At 40.3% G+C, this 23681-nt stretch overlaps 1 protein-coding gene across 2 annotated transcripts in view; it reads left to right on the forward strand.

The window, feature by feature from the left end:
* Positions 1 to 23681, forward strand: part of grm7 (glutamate metabotropic receptor 7) — a 199464-nt gene that overhangs the window by 156602 nt on the left and 19181 nt on the right. For both annotated transcript variants that reach the window (XM_062544835.1, XM_062544836.1), the window contains 2 exons: positions 2929 to 3068; positions 14464 to 15399. In XM_062544835.1, coding sequence (XP_062400819.1) covers positions 2929 to 3068; positions 14464 to 15399 — 1076 coding nt within the window. The remainder of the gene's footprint in view (positions 1 to 2928; positions 3069 to 14463; positions 15400 to 23681) is intronic.

Consider the following 23681-nt stretch of genomic DNA (forward strand, 5'->3'; position numbering starts at 1 on the left):
GGGTAACTTTTGAGAAACTATCAATCGACCTCATTGGCGGGTAGCCAATAAGACAACACAATACTGAGCAAACACTGTTAAAACGAGACTTGCAACAATGTTACAGAGATACACTGTAACACCATGTCCTAATAAGATCCAGAGACTATCTTGACTGATGTTTCTACACTGATTCCATTTAATATGCCAAAATACAGTAGCATAATAACGAAAAACGAGCAGCAGAAAGAAAAACTAAATTTACCAACACCGTTCATTCTTGCACTGGAATTGACTGATCCGTACTTCTGCAAATAAGCCTACAACAGTTTAGCACCAGTTGCACAAGCTCGGACAGGTGCCCTCACTCAGCCTTTTAGATAGCTAGCATAGTTAGCTAATCACTGCTAATGTCCAAGTGATATTACATGGCACTGGGTGGCCATCTATTAGGAGACAAAGACACACATTTCACCCAGAAACCATTCATCATGCTATGAATGGTCATAATAAGCTTAGATTGGAAGTGATAGAGAGGTTGCAGATGAATAGACCAAAGGGAGAAGCCTCATCTCTTGGTCATCATGCTATCACTGCAGATGGCAGGCAGTTCTAGCCAACTCCGACAATGTTTGACCAACCTAGCAGGGGCTTGGGATCGGTCAATTGGAGTGAAACATTTCATGAATCACATGTAAGCCCTGCCCTAAGATGTCTCCTGCGCTCAGATCTGTGCTGGTTTCTATGTTGTTAGATTGATAAATGAAGTTAGGGTCTATGATAATTGAATGCCCAAAATATTGTAATAAATAAGGATTGTTCAGTTCAACCACTCTAATAAATAGCCGAGCTCTACAGGCTTCTACATACATACTGTATAGGTCTTAACACAGAAACACCAATAGAGGGCATATGATACCAGGTGACTCAAGTCAACCAAGTAAGCTACTGGATTGGAGAGGAGATACACCCCATCTGTGCTGATGCTCACCAGCCCCACACAAAATAAACATCTGAATTGGGTAGACACACAAAAGCTGCCAAAAAGAAAGCACAGTGAACTAGGGTTACATGTCGGCAGTCCGACATCCTGCCAGTCCGACATCCCTTTCGTCCGACATGCCGCTATTCAGACATGGTGTTATTCCGACATGCTGCCAATCCGACACATTTTAGTACTGCCATTTCGACGATTTAGCCTATCAAATTCCAACATCCTGAGAAGCACGTAGGCAATGGCGCGGGAAGGGTGTTGAGAGGGGCTGAGGGTTGCGCAGCGCACCCCCTGCTATAGCAGGTATATTAGCCTACAACGTTTGTCATAATATGGCCTATTTTGCAGCTTAGTAGTCACATAAAAAAGTTATGGATAGCTTTGAATAGGCCTACATCTATCCATATAGAAAAAAAGTTCATATAGGCTGCAAGAAGTGAAAGTGACGTGACTCGCTGAGTGAGGAGAGACGAAGCAAGCAGGTTTGACTTATTTCGAGTAACCTAGCAGAAAATATATGTTTTTCTCCCGGCAGTAGGCTACTAAACATTAATTAACAAGCACTCATAATGGTATCCCGCATACGTTTTCATTGTACTCCTATGTTGCATTAGGCTACGCATATTGTGAATGCCCTCCATTACATATTCAGACAGCTGTCCATGGTTCTGAAGAGGCAGCAGATAGATAGAGAAGGGTCCAGCGGATAGATAGGCACTCCACTCCTTATCTGATATAGCCTAGCCTACGATAAGTTTTCTCCTCATAAGGGGCATTTGTTTCTTGATAAACATGGTATGTTTGATAGGCTACGATGTGAGAATAGAAACAATGTCTGCACAGGCAACTTATGTTTACTGGAGGAGAAAACAATCCCTTCAATCAGCACACAGTTTTGGCCTGTGAGCCTATGAGCCCGACGGACGCAAAGTGCGTCAAAAAACACACCCATTCTTCTCTGTTACATTGCACAGCGAGATGAGACCTATATTGCATGAAAGAGCAGAACCGGGGCTTTCCAACGAGACTAGACAAGTGTCTGTGCGATCAAGTATGAAAATAAAATAAAATCATGAATTTAAATCAAAGTATATCATATTTACAGTCTATATTGCTCTGCGTTCACCCACGCAGCCACTGCTCTCGCTTGAATTACTCCGGGACCAGGCATCGCACAGACATAACACGCATATCAAATGAAAGAGGAGAAACAGAGCTTTCCATTGCTACCATACACATCGATCCTTTTGTGTTATAGAAACAGACGAAGTGACAAACAAATAAGAATCATATAGCTTCGGCTACCGCTGTTTGATTTACTCGTGAAACCGTGGTCAAAAAGATAAGGCTTGCATGTCAGATTAAAGAGGAGAGCTAGAGTTATCCACAGATACCAAATATAACCTTCTAGGCCATCAAACAGACGATAATAACTTAAGATAATAACTTAATTTGGCTCCACTTAGTCCGCGAATAATGAGACGAAAACTTGCCATGTCTGCTTTCACTTCCCCGAGTCGCGCACGCAACAGACACATAACCATATGAAGAAGTCTTCACAATGACATTTTAAATGTGAATCTCTATTATTTTACACAATTGGATATAGTTATGACATTAATAGCCTATTAATGACCTCATGTCGGAATGGCAAGTTGTTTGAAAAAAAAGTTAAATACCGCCACTGCGACCATGAAAAAAAAAAATGTCGGAGTGGTGGGACTTTTTCCCATAAAGAGACATGCCTCCACTACGACAATTGGACGTCAATGTCGGAGTGCTGGTATGTCGGAATGAACGGCGGTAGCCGTGAACTAGGAAGAGAGGGAATGCATGAGATGAGGTCCTTACAGTGGTCCTGGCTTCATTGCTTTTCCAGAAGCAGGTCTAAGCTTGCTTTACATATAGTCATGCACCATACTCACAACAGGTGCTAATTCAATTGTTCTCTGCAGGAAGCGCTGGGACGTCTGTGACCTTCAATCGCAATGGTGATGCCCCAGGACGTTATGATCTCTTCCAGTACCAGGGGAGTAATAATAGCGGCCCTGCCTATAGAGTCATTGGACAATGGATGGACACTCTACAACTTAATGTGAGTATTGTTTCTAGTCCTATTACTGCCCCCGCAACACACACACACACACACGCACACACCTATAAATATATAGTGGGGAGAATACGTATTTGACCCCATGCTAAAGTTGACTAAAAAGAAGAATATGAAATCATCTTTTGAGAATTTATCTTAAAGGTGACAGAATAGAAATATTTATTATCGTTATTTCAAGATAATATCTCATTATTTGGAGATAATACACATACACAGATTTCCCGTTTACTAAAAAAACTAGATGTGCGTGCAGCCGTAGGGCAGAAGACGCCGGATGGCCGGTCATAACGTTATAAAGTTAACCTAATAACCAGCTGCTGTAAGCTACAATCTGCATTTTTTTGTTGTTTGTCGTTCGTTTTCATTATTAATATGACATCGTCTTTTTGTCGGTTTTGGTGGTTTATGGCAAATAAATGCATTACTTTACATTCCTGAACATTCTCTAATCATCGTCATTTCGAATAGTGCTGTTTTCGGCACTAAAATTCATTTAAATCTTTTCACGGAGAGCAGCTGCTTAATGCTGTTCATGGTGCTTTCTGCCCCTTGTTTGCACACACATGTTTTCGAGAAATCTACAGTGCCCTCCAAAAGTATTGGAACACATGCTTAAAGTTAAATATAAAATCATCTTTTGCAGGGTCCCCGCGGGTCCTTAAAAAGTCTTAAAAAGTCTTATTTATTTTTTGGGATTTTCAAGGTCTTAAAATGTCTTGGATTCTAGAATTTCCGATGAGGAGGTCTTAAATTTCATGTCGTGCCGAGTCCGTTTCGTCAGCTTTGCGAATGTGGACAGACACTCAAATATTGTGGGTGTTACAATATAACAACACAGTAAAAAGTAGCGTGTGCGTTCCTACAGACAGAGTGTTTCGAGTGGCAGACGCGAGCCAAGATTTTTAAGAATGCGACTGAAAAATATTCAAGGTTGCAATGGCGCACCTGACGCTTTTCGGGTGAGAGCATACATTTCTTTCGCCTGTTTTCATTGTAGACTATGCGTGCAACTTTACCAAACAATATAGAAGTAAACCTCCTCGGCTTGGCCCTCTCTCTTTCTCTCTCTCTCTCTCTCTCGTGCGCGCTCAATGGACACCCACCCCTCGACATGCACATTTAATCCAAATAAAACATTCACAATCGTGAAAAAAGCAATGACGACTAGCTAAATTATTATGAAATCCGGTTAGCATCATAGCATGCTGCACATTTTATTAAAACTCTTGCATTCAAGTTGAGTGCTCATCTCATCACCAATGTTTTTTAACTCCAAGACTAAAAGGACCTGTCCCAAGGAGAAAAAGTATCAGCCTACCTTGAAACTTAAACACATGTGGGGGAAACTGAACAGTCCAACCAGTAGACTATGATAAGCTAGCCAACTATGCTACTTTGTTTACAATATTTTGAGGCATCAATCAGACAGCTGAATTAAAGAGGTAGGCCTAGAGTTGTAATACAAATAGTAGGCTATATAATCTGCATAAAGTGTGCAGTCATGAATATCAGAAATTTCAGTATATAGAAAGTAAAGGGGAAAAAATGGGGGAGGGGGGGGGGGTTATTTAGTTTGAATGATTATATATATAATGTGAATGATTTTTTATCAAATATATTGATAAAAAAATCATTCACATTATATGAAAGGAGTGCGATAAAAATGTGACCTTTTGCTGTTAGAAAGCTATACAATGAAAAATGTGGGTGCACCTAAATTTTGTGCTGGTGCACCTGAAAAAAAAGTTAGGCGCACCAGTGCAACCAACGCAAAAAGTTAGACGGGAGCCTTGTCCATTTTTTAACTGTGTTTAACTTGTAATTTGCAACTTGATTTGTTTACACACTGTTTGTACGTTATTTACAGCAGTATTGTTGTAGTATTGAGAAGGCAGTTGCCTGTCGTGCACTATTTGCACTGTCACTCAAATACAAATGACATGTGCTTTGGTAAACTGAACAGCCTAGAGCGTACTTTTTATACACATTTTTTTGCAGTGGTAATGGTCTTAATTTTTATTCTTGGAGGTCTTGAAAAGGTCTTAAAAGTCATTAAATTTGTTGATAAAAAATGTGCAGATACCCTGTTTTGGAAACTGATCTTCATGCCTTAAATGAAAAAAGGACATCAATTTTCTTTGTGAATGAGTAATGTATTATAAATAAATAAATGTTTTCCTTAAAATACAGGGGTCATAAGTATTGGAACGGCCATGTTAAATTCCCATAGAGGATTTTTATTTTTATTTTTAAAGGCCAGTTATTTCATGGATCCAGGACACTATGCACCCTGATAAAGTTCCCTTGGCCTTTGGAATTAAAATAACCCCACAACAGTGTTGGGAGTAACGCATTACAAAGTAACGCATTACTGTAATTCCACTACTTTTAGCGGTAACGAGCAAGTAACTAAAATTTTTTTTAAATCAGGTAACGCAATTACAATTACTGTTCTTTAGTTCTGAGTTCTGAGTTCTTTACTCGCGTTACTCTCTTTTGTGAGAAACGAACACTTGCAGACAAGAAGACAAGAGGCTCACTTCTGACCTGACGTCGCAGGTTGGCACATACACCAATCGAATCAATCAATGAGCATTAAACCACATCATGGCCGACAGTGCGGACAGGATGACCTTTCTCTCCTGGAAGTATGGACATTCATTTTCGCTCGTCGAAATCAAAGACAGAAGCGTAGTGGTGAGTTGTAAAAATAGCCTATGTGCAGGTGCAAAGACCCTATCCACATCTAAGAGTTCAACCTATCTAAATCATAGAAGTTGACATTGCAAGACACTTATCTTATATGACACCAGAAATATCCTCTTTACCTTGTTTTTTTTTTTTAACATTAATTTTATTTAATGAAAACATGTCCTTGAACTATGCGTGACTTTCCCCCTTAAAACCGAATGAAAATTAATTACGTTCATGTACTTCTTAAAGTGACAGGCACTCAATGAGAACAACACACCACCACTGTAGGCTAATGTCATTAAAGACAAATGTAATCCACATGAATAATCAAATTACTGATTATTTTTAGCTATAAGTAATTATGCTAAAGTACTATAGATTGTTAACAAAAAGTACTATACATTGTTAAAAAACTGCTGTGAATGATCTGTGATAATTTTGGTCACTATAACCATGGGGTTAAATGTCCATACCATTAGGTATGTTATCGATGACATGCATCCTCTGTCAACTGTTGAGTCAGTGACCCACTAGGTCTAAAAAAATATGTTTATTGTGTTTGACTGTTCAGTACTGTTCGTATTTACATTTAAAGCGCAGACATAAAAGTAACTTAAAAGTTACTTTTCTTAGTAACTAATTACTTTTGATGTACAGTAACTGGGCAAGTAATTCAATCACTTTTAAAATAAGTAACTAGTAACTGTAACTGAATACTGATTTTCAGTAACTTGCCCAACACTGCCCCACAATAAACCTGCGAAACAGCAGAACCTCGGATCGGGAGTTGAGCGCGCTAACAATCCAGCTAAAAGCCCAGTCTACTAGCTTTCATGCTAGCAGCGATCTTGAGGCGTTGAGTAGTGAGGTTTACTAACGTTTGACAAGCACAGCTAACTGGCTGGCATCCGTTGCACGATGTCCTGACTGGCTATGTCCAAGATTTCATTGCATACACTGGGAAGTTCCACTGACACTGTACAATATAACAATGTTGGTATTTCTTGAGCAGTTGTCCTTACCCTTTTAGCGCCCTATCTAAAAAGGGCCATACAGTCTTTATGGACAATTGGTGCTTGAGTCCCACCCTCTACCAGTTACTTCCAGAAGAAAAGGAATGCCAACATTCAACAAAATGATCACTAGGGTTCAGGTGGCCTTTGGAAACAATGACACGTTGCTGGCAACAAAGTGGCATGACAAAAGGGACATTCATGTGCCGTCGACAGTCCACAAGGCAGGAATGGTCACAGGTACAATTTCTGTGATTAAATTACAATAAAAGAATGGGCTCTATTGACAATCTGGACAAACTGAATAGTTATGTGGAATGCACTTGAAGAACCCTGAAGTGGTACAAAAAAAATCATTGTATAGATGTATCACATTTACAATGCCTATGTAGTCCATTGTCAACTTACTGTACAGGTGCTAACCTATGCACAGTTCAGAGTGAATACCATCCACCAGCTATTCCATGAACATCACACTCCTTGATGGCTGTCATCTGGTTGAAAGCCTTCGCTGGATAACCCCCCTTACACCTAACTGCCCATCATTTTCCTACACCAGTGACAGCAACAGACCGACATGGCAGAGGTGCAAAGTCTGTCAGATGAAACGAAACGTATAACAAATGTTTTTCAATGTTTGCTAAGAATATCTGCAATAATTTAGGAACACTGAAGAGGAGACTGCATGTTTCATTATCCCAGAATATACAATAGGCCTACTGTTACGTCGCCCCCTTTTGGTGCTAGTGTGCCGGATTCGTCTATTGGATGCACCCAATGACGCTCTTCCTGTTTAATGAAAACACCTTCCTGTTCAAGTGAAATGCTCTCACACACACATATGAAATCCTCTCACACACACTACTGAAATGAGGTTTTCAGTATAATGTATGAGAGGTTTCACATGTGTGTATGAAAGCGTTTCAGTTGTGTATATGAGAGCGTTTCACTTGTGCGTGTGAGAGGTTTCAGTATGGTGTGTGAGAGGTTTCAGTATAGTGTGTGAGAGGTTTCAGTGTAGTGTATGAGAGGTTTCACATGTGTGTATGAAAGCGTTTCAGGTGTGTATATGAGAGCGTTTCACTTGTGTGTGTGAGAGGTTTCAGTATGGTGTGTGAGAGGTTTCAGTATGGTATGTGAGAGGTTTCAGTATGGTATGTGAGAGGTTTCAGTATAGTGCGTGAGAGGTTTCAGTATAGTGTGGGAGAGGTTTCAGTATGGTGCGTGAGAGGTAATTCTGAATAATGTCCTAAACGGCCCCTCATAGTGTTGCGTGGGTATGTGTCTGAACGCGGGACTCGGGAACTCGGGAGGCTTACATCTTCCAAGGAGGTTGTGTTTTCATCGTTTGTTTGTTTGTCTGTCTGTTTGTTAGCAAGACAACTAAAAAAATGGATGGGTGGATTGATCCGGTGTGATCCGGATCACGTTGATTTAAATACTAAGATACAGTGCCTATAGAAAGTCATCATGCCCATTTGAAATAGTTATTTTTTTTGTCTTACAGTCGGAAATCAAGACCCATTTTTAAATAAAAGTCAACGGTTCTGAAAATTAATAAAAATTAAAACCTGGAATAACAGGGTTGGAAAAGTCATCATACCCCTGACTTCATACTTTGTAGAGCTTCCTTTCGCTTTCATTACAGCAATCAATCTGTTTGGATATGTCTCTATTACAGCTTTGTTCACCTAGATTGCGGAATTTTCCGTGCAGAATTGTTAAAATTCAGTCAAATTCTGTAGGGAATGGCGATGGACTGCTCTCTTCAAGTCAATCCGCAGATTTTTTTTTATAGGATTTAAGTTAGGGCTCTGACTTTGCCACTCAAGGATATTCACCATCCTATCCTTAAAGGGACACTTCACCGATTAGCATTAAGCTTTGTATCTTTAGAAAACCAGTCATGTTTTTGAATTGTCGTGCATCATTCCCTCAGTTTGCCTTGAGATGGGAGAAATACGGATTTCAATGTTGGCTTTCAATTATGTAAAAATCACCATTTTACATCATTGAAAGCATGAAGACCTTTTCATGGGTTTCATTGAAAACCGTATTTCTCCCATCTCAAGGCAAACTGAGGGAATGATGCACGACCATTCAAAAACATGACTGGTTTTCTAAAGATACAAAGCTTAATGCTAATCGGTGAAGTGTCCCTTTAAGCCACTGCTTTGTTCTTTTGGCAGTATGTTTTGGATCATTGTCATGTTGGAGGGCAAATTACCTGCCCATCCTCAGCTGTCTAGAAGAGGGACGCAGGTTTTCCTCAAGAATTTGGGTGTACTTGGCAGCATCCATTTTCCCTTCTATCCTAATATTGCGGAAAGGTCGGGTCAAAAAAGTAAAAATGCACATTTCTCACTTATGACTTATGACATATACTGTAGGGCCCGATTATGCAGATGGCGCAGTGAGCTTTCTCGACTTGCGCAACCTATCAATACTATTCCCTGCGAGCGCATCCTTCATTTTTCCAGCGCAAATTTACGTTCTCTAGATAGGAGATGATATCGCGCCCTAACGGGCGTGTCAGTGAAGAGAAGAGGTGTGGTCCGGCGCAAAGCTTGCCAGTCGCTAATTTATGGATGCAGAAAGTGAGTGCGCCACTGACAAGGAAAAACCTAGAGAGTCATTCGCGCATAGCTGAAAGGCTAATTTACAGTGCCCTCCAAAAGTATTGGAACATGCATAAAGTTAAATATAAAATCATCTTTTGGAAATTGATCTTAATGCCTTAAATGAAACAATGAGGAAATATTCAACCTTTAAGGATATCAATTTTCTTTGTGAATGAATAATGTATTGTAAATAAATAAATGTTTTCCTTAAAATACATGGGTCATAAGTATTGGAACGCCAATGCCGCGAAGTGTTGAGTGTGGGGTTATTTTAATTCCAAAGGCCAAGGGGACTTTATCACGGCGCATAGTGTCCTGGGTCCATGAAATAACTGGCCTTTAGAAATAGAAATAAAAATCCTCTATGGGAATTTAACATGGGCGTTCCAATACTTATTACCCCTGTATTTTAAGGAAAGCATTTATTTATTTACAATACATTATTCATTCACAAAGAAACTGTCCTTAAAGGTTGAATATTTCCTCTTTGTTTCATTTAAGGCATTAAGATCAATTTCCAAAAGATGATTTTATATTTAACTTTAAGCATGTGTTTCAATACTTTTGGAGGGCACTGTGTATTCATTTACTTTATCAGATTGTGCCGACTGGCAGTTTTCTGAGAGGATGTAATCTTAGGGTACGTTTACACTTAGCGTCTTTTTCTGACAAAAGAAGTTGTGCAGACCGTTTTTTCATCTTGTAAAAAAGCAGCCGGAAACGTTTTTTATTGCGATAGGCAAAGTGACTAATGTACGTGTGGACACAAAATATCAAAATATAGAAAGAAAAAATTGGTGTTGGCTATTGCTTTTGATATGTTATGGCAAAGTTGTGTAGTCCGGTCAAACATTTCCCAAAGCTCAGACACCTAAAACGAGTCTCTCGACCGATGTTCTGTCACCTCCATTTTTTTATTTGTTGTCATGGGAAACCACAGGTCTCGTTAATCCGCTTGCGATTGGTCAGTTGTAGTTGACGTAAGGGTTTTTTCCGCTAGAAGTTGAACATTTTTCAACTTTGAGCTGCAGAAAAAGACCGTTGCAGTCACAATTTAAAAGAAGCTGGCAACTTTTTTGAAAAAACGGTCTACTCCATAGGGTTATAATGTAAACGGACGGTAGACAGTGTGAAAAAGACGCGAAAGTCCCTTTCCCACATAACTTCTAGAAGTTACCCGGACATACTTACCCGGGTAGAGGCACGACACGGACGTTTCCCACATGAGCTTTATGTCCGAGTGAGATACGGGTAATTGTGTTCACACTAGACCCGAGTAGGAGCCGCGAGGGGTGGGGCAATGTCAGCACTTGCAGGGGGAGGGAGATGACGCTAAATAAATGCGTTGTTGTGCTGTGTTGCCTGGATGATGCGAATTTACATCAGATCCAAAACATCATGAACATCAACAGAAGTAGTTAGCTCGCTAGTCAGCGAGAGCTAGCATAGAGGAAAAAATAGCTAACGCCAGGACCACAGTATAAACAAAGCTCTACTTCAACCCTCTCTGGTATAAACATCCAACACAACAAATTAATAGAAAATAATGACACACCTGGAAAATATATAAACAGCACACAGAGGTCTGAGGCTCCTTCCCAACTCCTACAAAAAGCAACGATGCTAAATAACAGCGACGTTAACTATTAGCTGTTAATTGCTAACCACTGTAATAAACAGCTAGTTGCAAGCTAATCGACAACACTTCAAGCTATTCACGTTTGCAAGGATAAACCTGCCTGTCCCGCATCAAACACAACAACGTGATTTCAGTTTAAATTTTTATTGTACGTACACAACAAAATGTCACTGTTTTCTGTACTCCGGTGTTCTCGTCTGTGTTCATCCTCGTAGGGCAATGTTTATCGTTACCATGGCAATTTGTACTTTCTGCCTCGGGCTGCAAGCAGGCTGCAAGGGCGCATTTCTATACGTCATCGGTACACCCCCCATCTCTACCCAGAACTGTGCCGGCTGCGTTCCCACCTAAGCGCACCCGGGTAACATCTAGAAGTAGTACTAGGGGGCTAGAAGGTTGAGTTCCGGGTAAGAAAATACCCGAGTTTTGCGTTCCCACATACAGCCACCCGTTTGATATCCGTTTGACATCCGGATGTCTCGCTCATGTGGGAAAGGGACTTTAGTCTGAACATACCCTTAAACGGTTGGTTTCATATATCCACAGATACTTCTGATTCTTTGTGTGGATGTGAAATCTTTCTGATTTAGTGCTGTGTATATAAGGTGTCTTAACTGGTCAAGATGCTGCATTTCAGCATACCAGCAATTCTTGGTATCTTAGCAACTGCTTGGGGGATTCTGCTCAGTGCCTCATAGCTATAATAAAACCCTTGATGACACAAGGAAGCTGAGGAGGAGAAGAGATTGTTATTGTAGGAATTATGCATTTTTTGATTTGTGAATTCAATAATTAAGATTTGTGTATGAGAGGAACACATTAACAGATCCCCATGATATGGGTCATATTTACAAGTCTTTAGCTGATTGCTGACATCACATAATGCAAATGGTCAAGTAATTGTAGGGATTGTGTAACTGTGGGATAGATACTAAATATGCAGTAATAGTCTGGCCTACCCTGATAACACCATCTGCATGCATAATGACAGAATATGTGGGCTCCAGCAATCTCCATACATATTATACACCTCTCCATCTCTAGAGTGGACCCCCAACCCAATGTTGTTTGGGGAGGAACACACAAAAAAAAGTATGTCCATGAATATGATCGTCAGTCACTAGCTTATTCAATTTTCTTAACAGTGAATTTTTTAATACAGATAGATTTAGCATAGTGAATGGAATCCTTTGTTGAGTAAAAGTGAGCCAACAAAAAGCAAAAATCATAATAATCAAAGCAGCTGGGAGGAGTTTTGCCATAAACTAACACCACTTTTAAACATAGCATTCATACATAACATTTCTCAGAATACATAGTATTCTGAGAAATGGATATTTCCCCCTCTCGATTTTAAAAAGAATTCTGTTGTGCTAAAAATAGGTAGGGAACGGTGTCGCGAACCCCTCGAGCAAACCGGTGGCCAATCAAAGATTTCAAATAAAAGGGAACATGTCACAATGCAATGTTTACATGCAAACAGAGAGGGTTAAAGTGGAGCTGAAGGATCTTTGATGCAAACACTAAAAAATCAGGCCCGATCCGGTGTAGCTTGCTTGTTCATGTCGGATGGCTGCCAGTTGTCGTTTTTCCGGTATTCCCGTTTTTCGTCGTTTTTCGGTCCCATGACTGAATGGGGAAATCATTTTTTTGGTATTTTTTTGCAGCCTTTTTTTAAGTGTTGTTGACATAACAGAAGTCATTAGCTAAATTAGCATTGTTAGCATAGTTATTATGGTTAGCATAGTTAGCATTTTTAGCATAAATGCTAGAAATCATCTGCTAAATTAGCTAATCAACCTGGTTAGCATTGTTAGCTTAGATAGCATTGTTAGCATCATTAGCATTTTTAACATAACTGCTAGAAATCATCAGCCAAGTTAGCTGATCAACCTGGTTAGCATTGTAAGCATGGCTATCATTGTTTAGGGCAGCCGTGGCCTACTGGTTAGGGCTTCGAGCTTGTGACCGGAGGGTTGCCGGTTCAATCCCCGACCAGTCCACGGCTGAAGTGCCCTTGAGCAAGGCACCTAACCCCTCACTGCTCCCCGAGCGCCGCTGGTTGGGCATGGCAGCTCACTGCTCTGGGTTAGTGTGTGATTCACCTCACTGTGTGTTCACTGTGTGCTGTGTGTGTTCACTAATTTGGTTAAATTGGGTTAAATGCAGAGAAACACATTTCTCACGGGATCAAAAAAGTATATATTCTATTCTATTGTATTCTTAGCATAGTTAGCATTTTTGCAAACCCACTCTTGCAGGTCCTCGGACATGCACATTTCTAGTTTACTTCTATAATTTTGTCAGTTAGAAAGATCTCATCAAGAGCTTTCAGGTGATGTATAACTCAATTTTGACAAACAATTCACTTACGCCCCTTTGGTTCTCAGCCCTCGATATATGTTTTTTCCTACGTGTAAATGGGGTCACTTAAATCATTCGGGGACTCAAGGCAAGTGGCCCAATACTTTTGGCAATATAGTGTAGTTTAAAACTATGTAAGATGGCTGATACTAGTCTATTGAAACAATGATGAAATCTGCACTGAAGGCATAATAATTCAATAATTCATAGCGGCAGCAGTGTGACTGTCTGTGTGATTGATATTTGCTGTTCAATCTAAATAATTGATTGTGTTCAGACAGTTGTCTTCGAGTAAATAATGTTACGACATGTCAATGCCTGATATTGTATTCTGGCATATGTAGTGCTAAACCCTAGCAAATATGTTATATAAAGTTGCCTCACATTAATCTCTATTTAATTGAGACAGTGCCCAGTGTATTTTGTCTGTCACTTTTGGTTGTTCACAACACCTAGAATGGACTGAATAGGAAGGAAATCAGATTGGGACAGGAAAATTAGCGATTCAAAAGAACTTTAATCCCTCTACTTTTTCTCTTGCCACCGCTTATCTTAAGAATTAGTATACCTTTCAGATGGTAGATTACGGGGATGTTCCGTGTTTTTCTACGCCACCTCTGAACTGCCATGGCACTTCCAGTTGTGCTAGGAGCTCATGCATCATTCACTACCATAAGTGTTTCACTTTCCAGACCTCTACTACTCTGCTAGTCATACTGTCACCACAGTGAGAGGTTAACATCAGAATTTGAATGCTATCTCATGAGCAGAATGGTTGACATCCACGGATGGATTTCTGCATGTGTGCATGGACTCCTCTACCCACCATTCTGGGAAAATATATCTGAACTGTTTATCAAGGTCATATTTGGAATGTAAAATAGTACACCAAGATACATGCTAACGCCATCTGTTATATCTATTGCATATATCATTCTTAAATTGATTTATTATGATCCCTATTGTGATAATGAGGATATTCAATGATATCAATATGGAACTATGTGCCTTTAATATCTTTTTCTTGTTTATAATTTCCTCTGTAGATTGAGGACATGCAATGGCCTAATGGTGAGCAGGAGATCCCTATCTCTGTATGCAACCTGCCATGCAAAACCGGTGAGCGGAAGAAGATGGTGAAAGGTATGCCATGCTGCTGGCACTGTGAACTGTGTGATGGCTATCAGTACCAGTATGACGAGACCACCTGCAAGCTGTGCACCTACAATATGCGACCCAATGCAAATCGCACAGGATGCCAACCCATCCCAATTGTCAAATTAGAGTGGCACTCTCCCTGGGCTGTCATCCCAGTCTTCCTGGCCATGCTGGGCATCATTGCCACCATATTTGTCATGGCAACATTCATCCGTTACAATGATACACCTATTGTCCGTGCCTCTGGCCGTGAGTTAAGCTATGTGTTGCTGACCGGAATATTTCTGTGCTACATCATCACCTTCCTTATGATTGCCAAGCCTGACATAGGCATCTGCTCCTTCCGACGTATCTTTCTAGGACTGGGCATGTGCATAAGTTATGCTGCTCTGCTCACCAAAACCAACCGAATCTATCGCATCTTTGAAGAGGGTAAAAAATCAGTGACGCCACCAAAGTTGATCAGTCCCACCTCACAGCTAGCCATCACCTCCAGTCTTATATCTGTGCAGCTCCTGGGGGTCTTCATCTGGTTTGGGGTGGACCCACCTAATGCTGTCATTGACTATGATGAGCAGAAGACCATAAACCCTGACAAGGCTCGGGGTGTCCTTAAGTGTGACATCACAGACCTTCAGATCATCTGTTCACTTGGATACAGCATCTTGCTGATGGTCACATGCACCGTGTATGCAATCAAGACCCGTGGTGTACCTGAGAACTTCAATGAGGCCAAGCCTATTGGTTTCACTATGTACACCACGTGCATAGTGTGGCTTGCCTTCATTCCCATATTCTTTGGCACAGCACAGTCTGCAGAGAAGGTAAGTGCTAACATTGATGACTGACTGAAAGGTTAATCTTATTTTTACCTTGTTTTTGCCATAAACTGATCATTGGTCTTGTCACTTATAATAGCCATGTATACATTTAAAGTTCAGGAAGACGTCATGAATATCAAATACTATCACTGTCAACAGTACTTTGGGTCATTCTTTGTACCATTTATGCAATGCCCCCGTTCATTTTTTATAGGTTTTTGATAACTCCTACCCTCCATTTATTGTCGGAGGGGAATATCTCAGCAGTCAGCACTGCTTAGCACTGTATTTATCAAGTTCATATTGTGGAAATACCTGAGATGAAGCTCTATATCACCAAGCAGGATTAATGGTCCCATACATTGTCTGACTGATGTTTATTTTGTTCAGTTGTGATAGAAGTCAATATATGATGAGATGAGGGAATTCAAATGTAATTACTAGTGTTACTGTAGGTACACCATTATTATGATGACATATTATGTTTATGATGATTGACATCACATGACATTGGCATGCTTAATATCTACTTTCACCTATCTCCTCTTAATACAACCTTGGGAGCTAAATATGATGCTAAATATGGTGCATCATTGCACAGAGGGGAGCAGTTGAGCAGCAGAAGGCACAGTTGTTGGATACTACACCCTCCACACCTTTGACGTCAGCATTGCTCTGCTTACTGTAGCTCAGAGGAGTTGTGACACATTGGCTTTTGCTTTTTGTCTTTGCCCGTGCCCGTATCACTCAGAAAATATATGAGTGTACAACATGAGTTCTCCCCCATTTCCCCCTCTCTCTCTCTCTCTCTCTCTCTCTCTCTCTCTCTCTCTATCTCTCTCTCTCTCTCTCTCTCTCTATCTCTCTCTCTCTCTCTCTCTCTCTCTCTCTCTCTCTCTCTCTCTCAAATTGTAACAGCCAAAACTGCTAAAACTGTATTGAGACATGATACAGAAAATACCATGCCAAAAAGTATTGGGTCACTTGCCTTGATTAGCATATGAACTTAAGTGACATACCATTCTTAATCTATAGGGTGTAATTAATATGATGATGGTCCACTCTTTGCAGTTATAACAGCTTCAACTCTTCTAGGAAGGCTTTCTACAAGGTTTAGGAGTGTGTTTATAGGGATTTTTGACCATTCTTCAGGTCACACACACTGATGTTTGATCATACTGACTCTCAGTTCTCATTCATCCCCAAAGGTGTTCATCACTCTCATTCATCCCAAAAGTGTTCTATTGGGTTGAGGTCAGGACTCTGTGCAGGCCAGTCAAGTTCATCCACACCAAACACTGTCATCCATCCTTTGTGTACCTTGTTTTGTGCACTGGTGCACAGTCATGTTGGAACAGGAAGGGGCCATCTCCAAACTGTTCCCACAAAGTTGAGAGCATGGAATTGTCCAAAATCTCTTGGTTAATACTGAAAAAATCCTTTCATTGGATCTAAGGGGCAAAGCCCCTTTCTTTGCAACTAAGGGGTACATTTAACAACAAAAAATCTAAATAATCAAATACATGAGATATGAAAGATATTAGTATATCAGGAAAATTATTAGTTATTACAATTATTTTAAACATCAGTATCGGCCCAGATTTTCACATCGGTGCATCCCTAGTTATAAGTCTTTGAAACACAGGGTAGCTGCCAATAACTGGAGTCCTTTATTTATAATGTATTGGAGTGTAACAATAAAGGTTTGCAGATCATTTAGTCATAAATGAATAAAATATGTTTTTTTTCTACTTGCATCTACCTGACCCTGAATCTAATTCTAATTAGATATCATATTAGTGCCAGCTCACTGCTTGGATGAATTCTGATCCAGCCACTAAGTAGTAGAACCCAAACATACTTTTACATTTGGCCTTTCCCAGGTGGGCTGCAGTCTTTCAAAGTCCATTTTCCCCTTATTTCCCAACATGTTAGGCACATCCTTGATATACTGTTTCTGATATAAATGTTCAGTCAGCCATTTTAGCTGCAGCTGGTGTAACAGTAAAGCATTTTACAAATGCATCACAACAGCAAAGCATCAAGGCCCCAGTGGTGCTGAAATGGAGCGCTAAAAAAGGGAAAAAGGTCATCAGCAGGTCATCAGCTTTCTTTGACTGTTTACTCATTCACTGCCAGACATTTTCAGTGCAGAGCGCTCCATACTGCCAAACGTTTTACAGCATTTTGACTGTTTTTCCAAGATCCACCAAACAGTGAACTTTATGACTACGTAAACACTGAAGGGTAGACTCTCTTCTTTCACCAGGAAAAAAACGGCTTGCATTCTTTAGTAATCGGCAGTAGAACATAAGTTAGTTTTGCTAAAAACACCTGTTTTTGACAACAAAAAAAAAATGGAGAAAACAATCTTTTTGTGAAAATCAACTTTTTAACATTAGCGCTTCGGGAGTATGTCAACCACGATTGCACTGTTATCTCGTCAGTCTCTTCAAGGTTGATAATAATAATAATAATAATAATAATAATAAAGACTTTGTTAGTCCACAGATGTGGAAATTTGTCTTGCTCCACAGGTAATTGTTAAAAACATAAATACAAGAAATACATCAAAGACACAGTTAATAAATACACAAACAACTGACAGTCACAATACAGAAGCAGCAGAGTATACAAATATGAAAAAGCCTATTTTGAATTTAGAAGTGTTATTGCAGTTGGTATGAATTATTTTTTGTAATTTTTTTTTGTTGCCGTTACAGCTCTAAAACGTCTACCTGAGGGCATTTTTTAATGAACTCCCTAAACAAGGGATGCATAGAATCAGAAACAATTTGTTGAACTTTTTGTTTAACTTGTGTGTCATAGCACAGACCCAGCTGTTTCTGACCTTTCCCTATAATTTTACTTGCCGTGTTCACAATTTTTGTTAATCTGTTCTTGTTCTTAGCCCCAAGGTTTCCATACCATTTATGCATATTAAACGTCAACTCACTTTCGACAAGGTTTCTGTATACTGTCTCTAATATGGACTTGCTAACGTCATATGAATCTAGCTTTCTGATTAAGTACATGCGCTGCATTGCTTTTTTAAAAATGTAATCAGTGTTCATTGTAAAACTTAAAGTGCAATCTACGGAGCCCCTAAAGGGACCTAACGAAACTTTTATCTTTCACGTGCGCACTTAAAACTTTCAGGTGCGCACCTAAAACTTTCTTGTGCGCACGTGAAAAGTTTTAGGTGCGCACCTGAAAGTTTTACGTGCGCACCTGAAAGTTTCAAGTGCGCACCTGAAAGTTTTACGTGCGCACCTGAAAGTTTCAAGTGCCCACCTGAAAGTTTAGACCAGCCGGACGGCAAGATGACAAGTCGAATCAATGGGTTCTGATGGGACGTATAGCATAGCTCAGAGATTATAGTGAGATTTACCTTAATAATGCCCTTCCACTGTTTGCATATTGAGTGTTTTGGGAGTGTTTCAACTAGGCTACGATCGCACTGTCATCTTGTCAGTCTAGATCAGCAAGGGTTGTTATAGCAAGTGGGACGGCGAGTTCAGTCACAGTGCTAGGATAAATGTTAGCTAGGATAGCTAATAATAGTGTTCAATGGCAGCTAACATTTCATATACTTGTTATGTTTCTTGTTAAGAGCATAACAAATAAAGTGGCCAAATCGGTTTGAAATATTTTAGCCCAGAAATACTGGGTGTTAATATAGGCTACAGTATACAGTACGATCTAGCTGCCCTATGTTAGTGCTGTTATCACCAGCTTTAATTACTGTAATATGTTTCGTGGTCGGTGGAGGAGTTAAATCACACGCAGACAAGGAGTCACGTTTAACAATTTATTTAAGGTTTCACACACAACCAACCTCCCAAATGCACCCACCCTGCATTCATCCGCACGCAACCCACCTAAAACAGCCCTCTCTATGGCAGAGTTACGCTAGGTGAAGGGACTGGCCATTAACCGGCCTGGGGCTAACTATGCCCGCGCACGCACACACACACACACACAGTCCTGTTAGCTCGTAGAGTCCATGGGCACAGCCGTTGTGGCCAGTAAACACCGTTCACTACATTAATGTAAATTTGCGATCATAACCCATTTCACCTTAGGCTACAACACCACTGACAAGTTTATACAACTACCAGGCGCTGAACAAATAGGCTACATTGAACTACAAATGATGTTAAACTGAAGGTGTTCACTTCTCCATAGGCCTATGTAATTTGCCATATCTCCTTTTTGCCGTCCAGCATGGCACAGTCCAGCGCTGTCACGTAATTGGTCTGATTTCAAGTGCGCACTTGAAACTTTCAGGTGCGCACGTAAAACTTTTAGGTGCTCACCTAAAACTTTTCAGGTGCGCACGAAAAACTTTTAGGTGCGCACGAGAAAGTTTTAGGTGCGCACGAGAAAGTTTTAGGTGCGCACGAGAAAGTTTTAGGTGCGCACGTGAAAGTTTTACGTGCGCACATGAAAGATAAAAGTTTCATCAGGTCACTTTAGGGGCTCCGTAGCAATCAAAGAACGTTCCCAAATATTTAAATTCCTCCACTTTTTCTACTGGTTGTGCATTAATAATGACAGGTGAATCCTGGAAGGTATTGTTAGACCTAGTCATGACAAGCTCCTTGGTCTTTGTCTCATTAATGGAGAGATTACTGTCTTGGCACCATTTTGTGAGCTTTGTGAGCTCAATACACTGAAAGTAAATTGATTGATTTACTGCATTATTCCCTGCCTGCATAAGGCCAACCAATGCCATATCATCCGCATATTTGTACAAATGACAGGTGGGGTTCATAATCTGCATTTCATTTGTGTATCCGGAGAACAGAACCGGTGACAATACGCAGCCTTGCGGCGCCCCTGAATTTAGTGTAACAGTGTCAGAGAAGAGGCCACTGTACCTCACTCTCTGTGGGCGATCTGTAAGAAACTCCTTCATCCACTGTACAATGTTTTTGATGGTGTTAACGTCACATAGTCTTTTAATGAGGGTATGCTTCTTCATACTATTAAATGCAGAACTAATATCAATGAATAGTATTCTGGCATAACTCTTGGGCTGTTGCAGGTGTTTACTGACGGTTCTTAAGTGTCAGTGTTGTCACCAGTACCCCAGCCCGTCTTATATGCAAACTGGAGTGGGTCTAGATACTCATTGAGTGATGTTGAAAGATGATTTACTAAGACCCTCTCCATACATTTGCACAGAATACTGGTCAACGCAACAGGTCAAGGGACCTGCTAGGGACTCTGATGGTCGCTATAGACTCTGAACAGGACGGTAGACTTAGCAAGCTAGCACTAGCAAAGTCGTTGTCAGTTTATATAACAATATCCAAATGTGACTTAGCAAAAGGTCAATTACCTCCTGTGGGTGTGGCTAATGCCATGTTAATACAAAAGTTGTTTGTCTTGGGGGCGTTCATACACCTACCAAATTTGGTGTGTGTAGCTGAAAGTATATGCTAATATGCAGTGACATAAGGGGGCGCTTTGGAGTTCCTGGGCCATGCCTGGGGCCAAGCCTTTATCCCTGTGTATGCACTCTACCAATTGTGTGTGCCAAATTTCATGAGATTTCGCCCATGGGAAGTATCTCTTTTGGCATCACAATTCATCATATTTTAGTGTGCACAGCATCCCAATTGCCTCACTTCCTGTTGGGCGTGGCTAATGCATTGTACTAATAAAGTTGTTAATCTTGGGGAGATCCACACACTTACCAAATTTGGTGTGTGTAGCTGAAAGTATATGCCAACCACAAGATGAGTCACATAAGGGGGCCCCACCTGGAGCCAAGCCTTTGTCGCTGAGTAGCGGGCACTACGACTGACGTGTGTACCAAATTTACCACCTCAAAAGAGGCAAAGAAGGAGAAGAACAAGTAGAAGAAGAATCCCTAAACAATAGGGCTTTGCACTATCGGTGCTCGGGCCCTAATAAGCATACAGTAATACAGCAATACAGTAATATTGTATTGTACTGTGCATCTCAGCTTTCAAACTATGGTGCTTTGTGATATGTTGCATAAATAAAATTGATGTACAATATGATATGGGGTGGGGGGTGTGGTCGGGGGGTGGGGGGGTGGGGTGACACCATAAACAGGTGCCAGGGATGCCTAGACCTTTGTTGACTGACCATCCGTTACTGAATACAACATTATGTCAAATACTGTAGTCCAAATGGTTGATGGACGTCTAATAAACAGGTGCACCTAAATCAGCCACTAGGAGGAAACGCTTGGTAAGGAGCTTCATTGTTTTACTAAAACAATAGATAAAACAGGCTAAAGGTTTATCAGTCAATTAGTCGGCCAATTTTCAAATTTGGTTCGTCAAGTTGGCACCACTTGACAGGAAATCCTGAGCTCCTTTATTGTGCCAGTCCGCCCCTGCATTGTGCATATGAGATGCCCAAGCACCAACTAAAATATGCTAAACTCTCTTTCTAAAGATAATAAATATATCTAAATTGTCTGCCATTTTTTTTCAATTAGATGCTGGTCTTTGCTAGTCTGGCTATCACCATACTAAACTCAATCTATTAACCTCCTGAGACCCTGCGTCCTCATATGAGGACATTACATTTAGGCTCTGCTTTACCTTGTGCTTACTTTTTCTGAATAAAAACCTGTTGTCCTTATATGTGGACACTTCATTTTACCCTCTAGTGTTATCAGACACACAATACAATGTTTTGGGAAAAAGCAATATGGCGTCGAAATCCACCTCCACGCTTTACCGGCATACGCGTGAGAACTATCGTCATGGTAACGTGCCAGTGAACGTTATGACATTTATTTTTTTTTGTATATGTTTGTGAACAGTTGTAGTATAATATGGCATCAAGTTTCCCCCATTTCGATCATTGCAAACAGACCAGCACGTGTTTAACTTTCATGTCCTCATACGAGGACATCGGGACTGAAATGTACGCATAATTTCATTTTTAGGCTACATATTAGGCTACATTGAAAATTGTCGTTCATTGGCCATATCAAACTACTGTAAAGCAATAATGGAAGTCAAAGTGTGGACATAGACATAATAGAGTAGCCTGAATAAATAAATCCATTGAAGGAATTACAAAAATAAATAAATAAAAAAATAAGAAACAAATAGAGCAGAACTGTTAAGCTTCAATTGATTGTGGATAGACTTCTCTCCACATGGGTGTGACCCATACGTACAACTAACATTTACAAATAAACACTAAACTTAACCAAATTAATAACAGGACATTTCTGTTCAATAAAAACAAAGTGTTTTCTTAATAGTTGAATCTTAGGCACTTGGAGTAGGCCTACACACATGAATATTCACATTCTTTCTGGATTGGCAATCTCATTGTATTTTAGGGTAATAGAGACCCAATGTCCTCATACGAGGACATCGTTTTTCTCAAAAACTACTTGATGTACAGAGGTGAAAATTTTTTTGTATGTTTATGAAGCCCTACTAAGCCAAAATAATTGAGTGAAATGAAAAATGCATTCAAATTTACATCCAGGGTCTCAGGAGGTTAAGATTGAACATTAGTATGGGGAGTCTGCGCTTTATCTCTACTGCACGAGAGGCGTGCTCTCTCGGAGGAGGGGCGGGACTGTCGAGCTTTATTGGCATCGTTCAAATCATGACTCTGTACGCTTGGATAATCCTTAAACCAGCCTAGGCCCTAATGAATTCTGGATAATTTGACATTTATATCAGGATTAAATGTAAAGCTCTACACTTGAACCATATGTCAAAAAGTCATAAGCTATGGTTGATCTCATAAGTTCACTGTTGCTATTTGGTGTGCTCACTCAGATGACATCTGTTGTGCTGGAGGGTCTTCCTGGGTGTGCAGTGGAGTGTGACCCAGGGGATTTGACAGAGTCAGACATCTACTTGTGTTGTATGCTCCTTTTAAAGGTACACTATGCAGGTCGCAATATATTTGTATTTTACTCTGATATTATGAATGGCACACTTCTCGTGACGACTTCTCCCCTGTACACAATGTCATGCTATATCTACTGACAAGGTAACGTTTCACAATTCTCACAAGATTTGTTGTGCCGCCGTTCTTGAATTTGCATGGCTGGTTTGCCATGCTAGGTGAACAATTTACCTATTATAAGATTATATTAAGGTGAAAATCTTGCATAGTGTATCTTTAACACCAAGGGAACTGGATATTATATCTATTCAAAAGTCACTTTTTCATTATCAACACACAGCTAACAGATTTTTTGGACAAAATGGGGACACTCTGGACATTTTCAAAGGTGTCTCCTTGGGTCCTTAGGAATATATGTG

This window comes from Sardina pilchardus, chromosome 9 (assembly GCF_963854185.1).
Source record: "Sardina pilchardus chromosome 9, fSarPil1.1, whole genome shotgun sequence".
NCBI lineage: Eukaryota > Metazoa > Chordata > Actinopteri > Clupeiformes > Clupeidae > Sardina > Sardina pilchardus.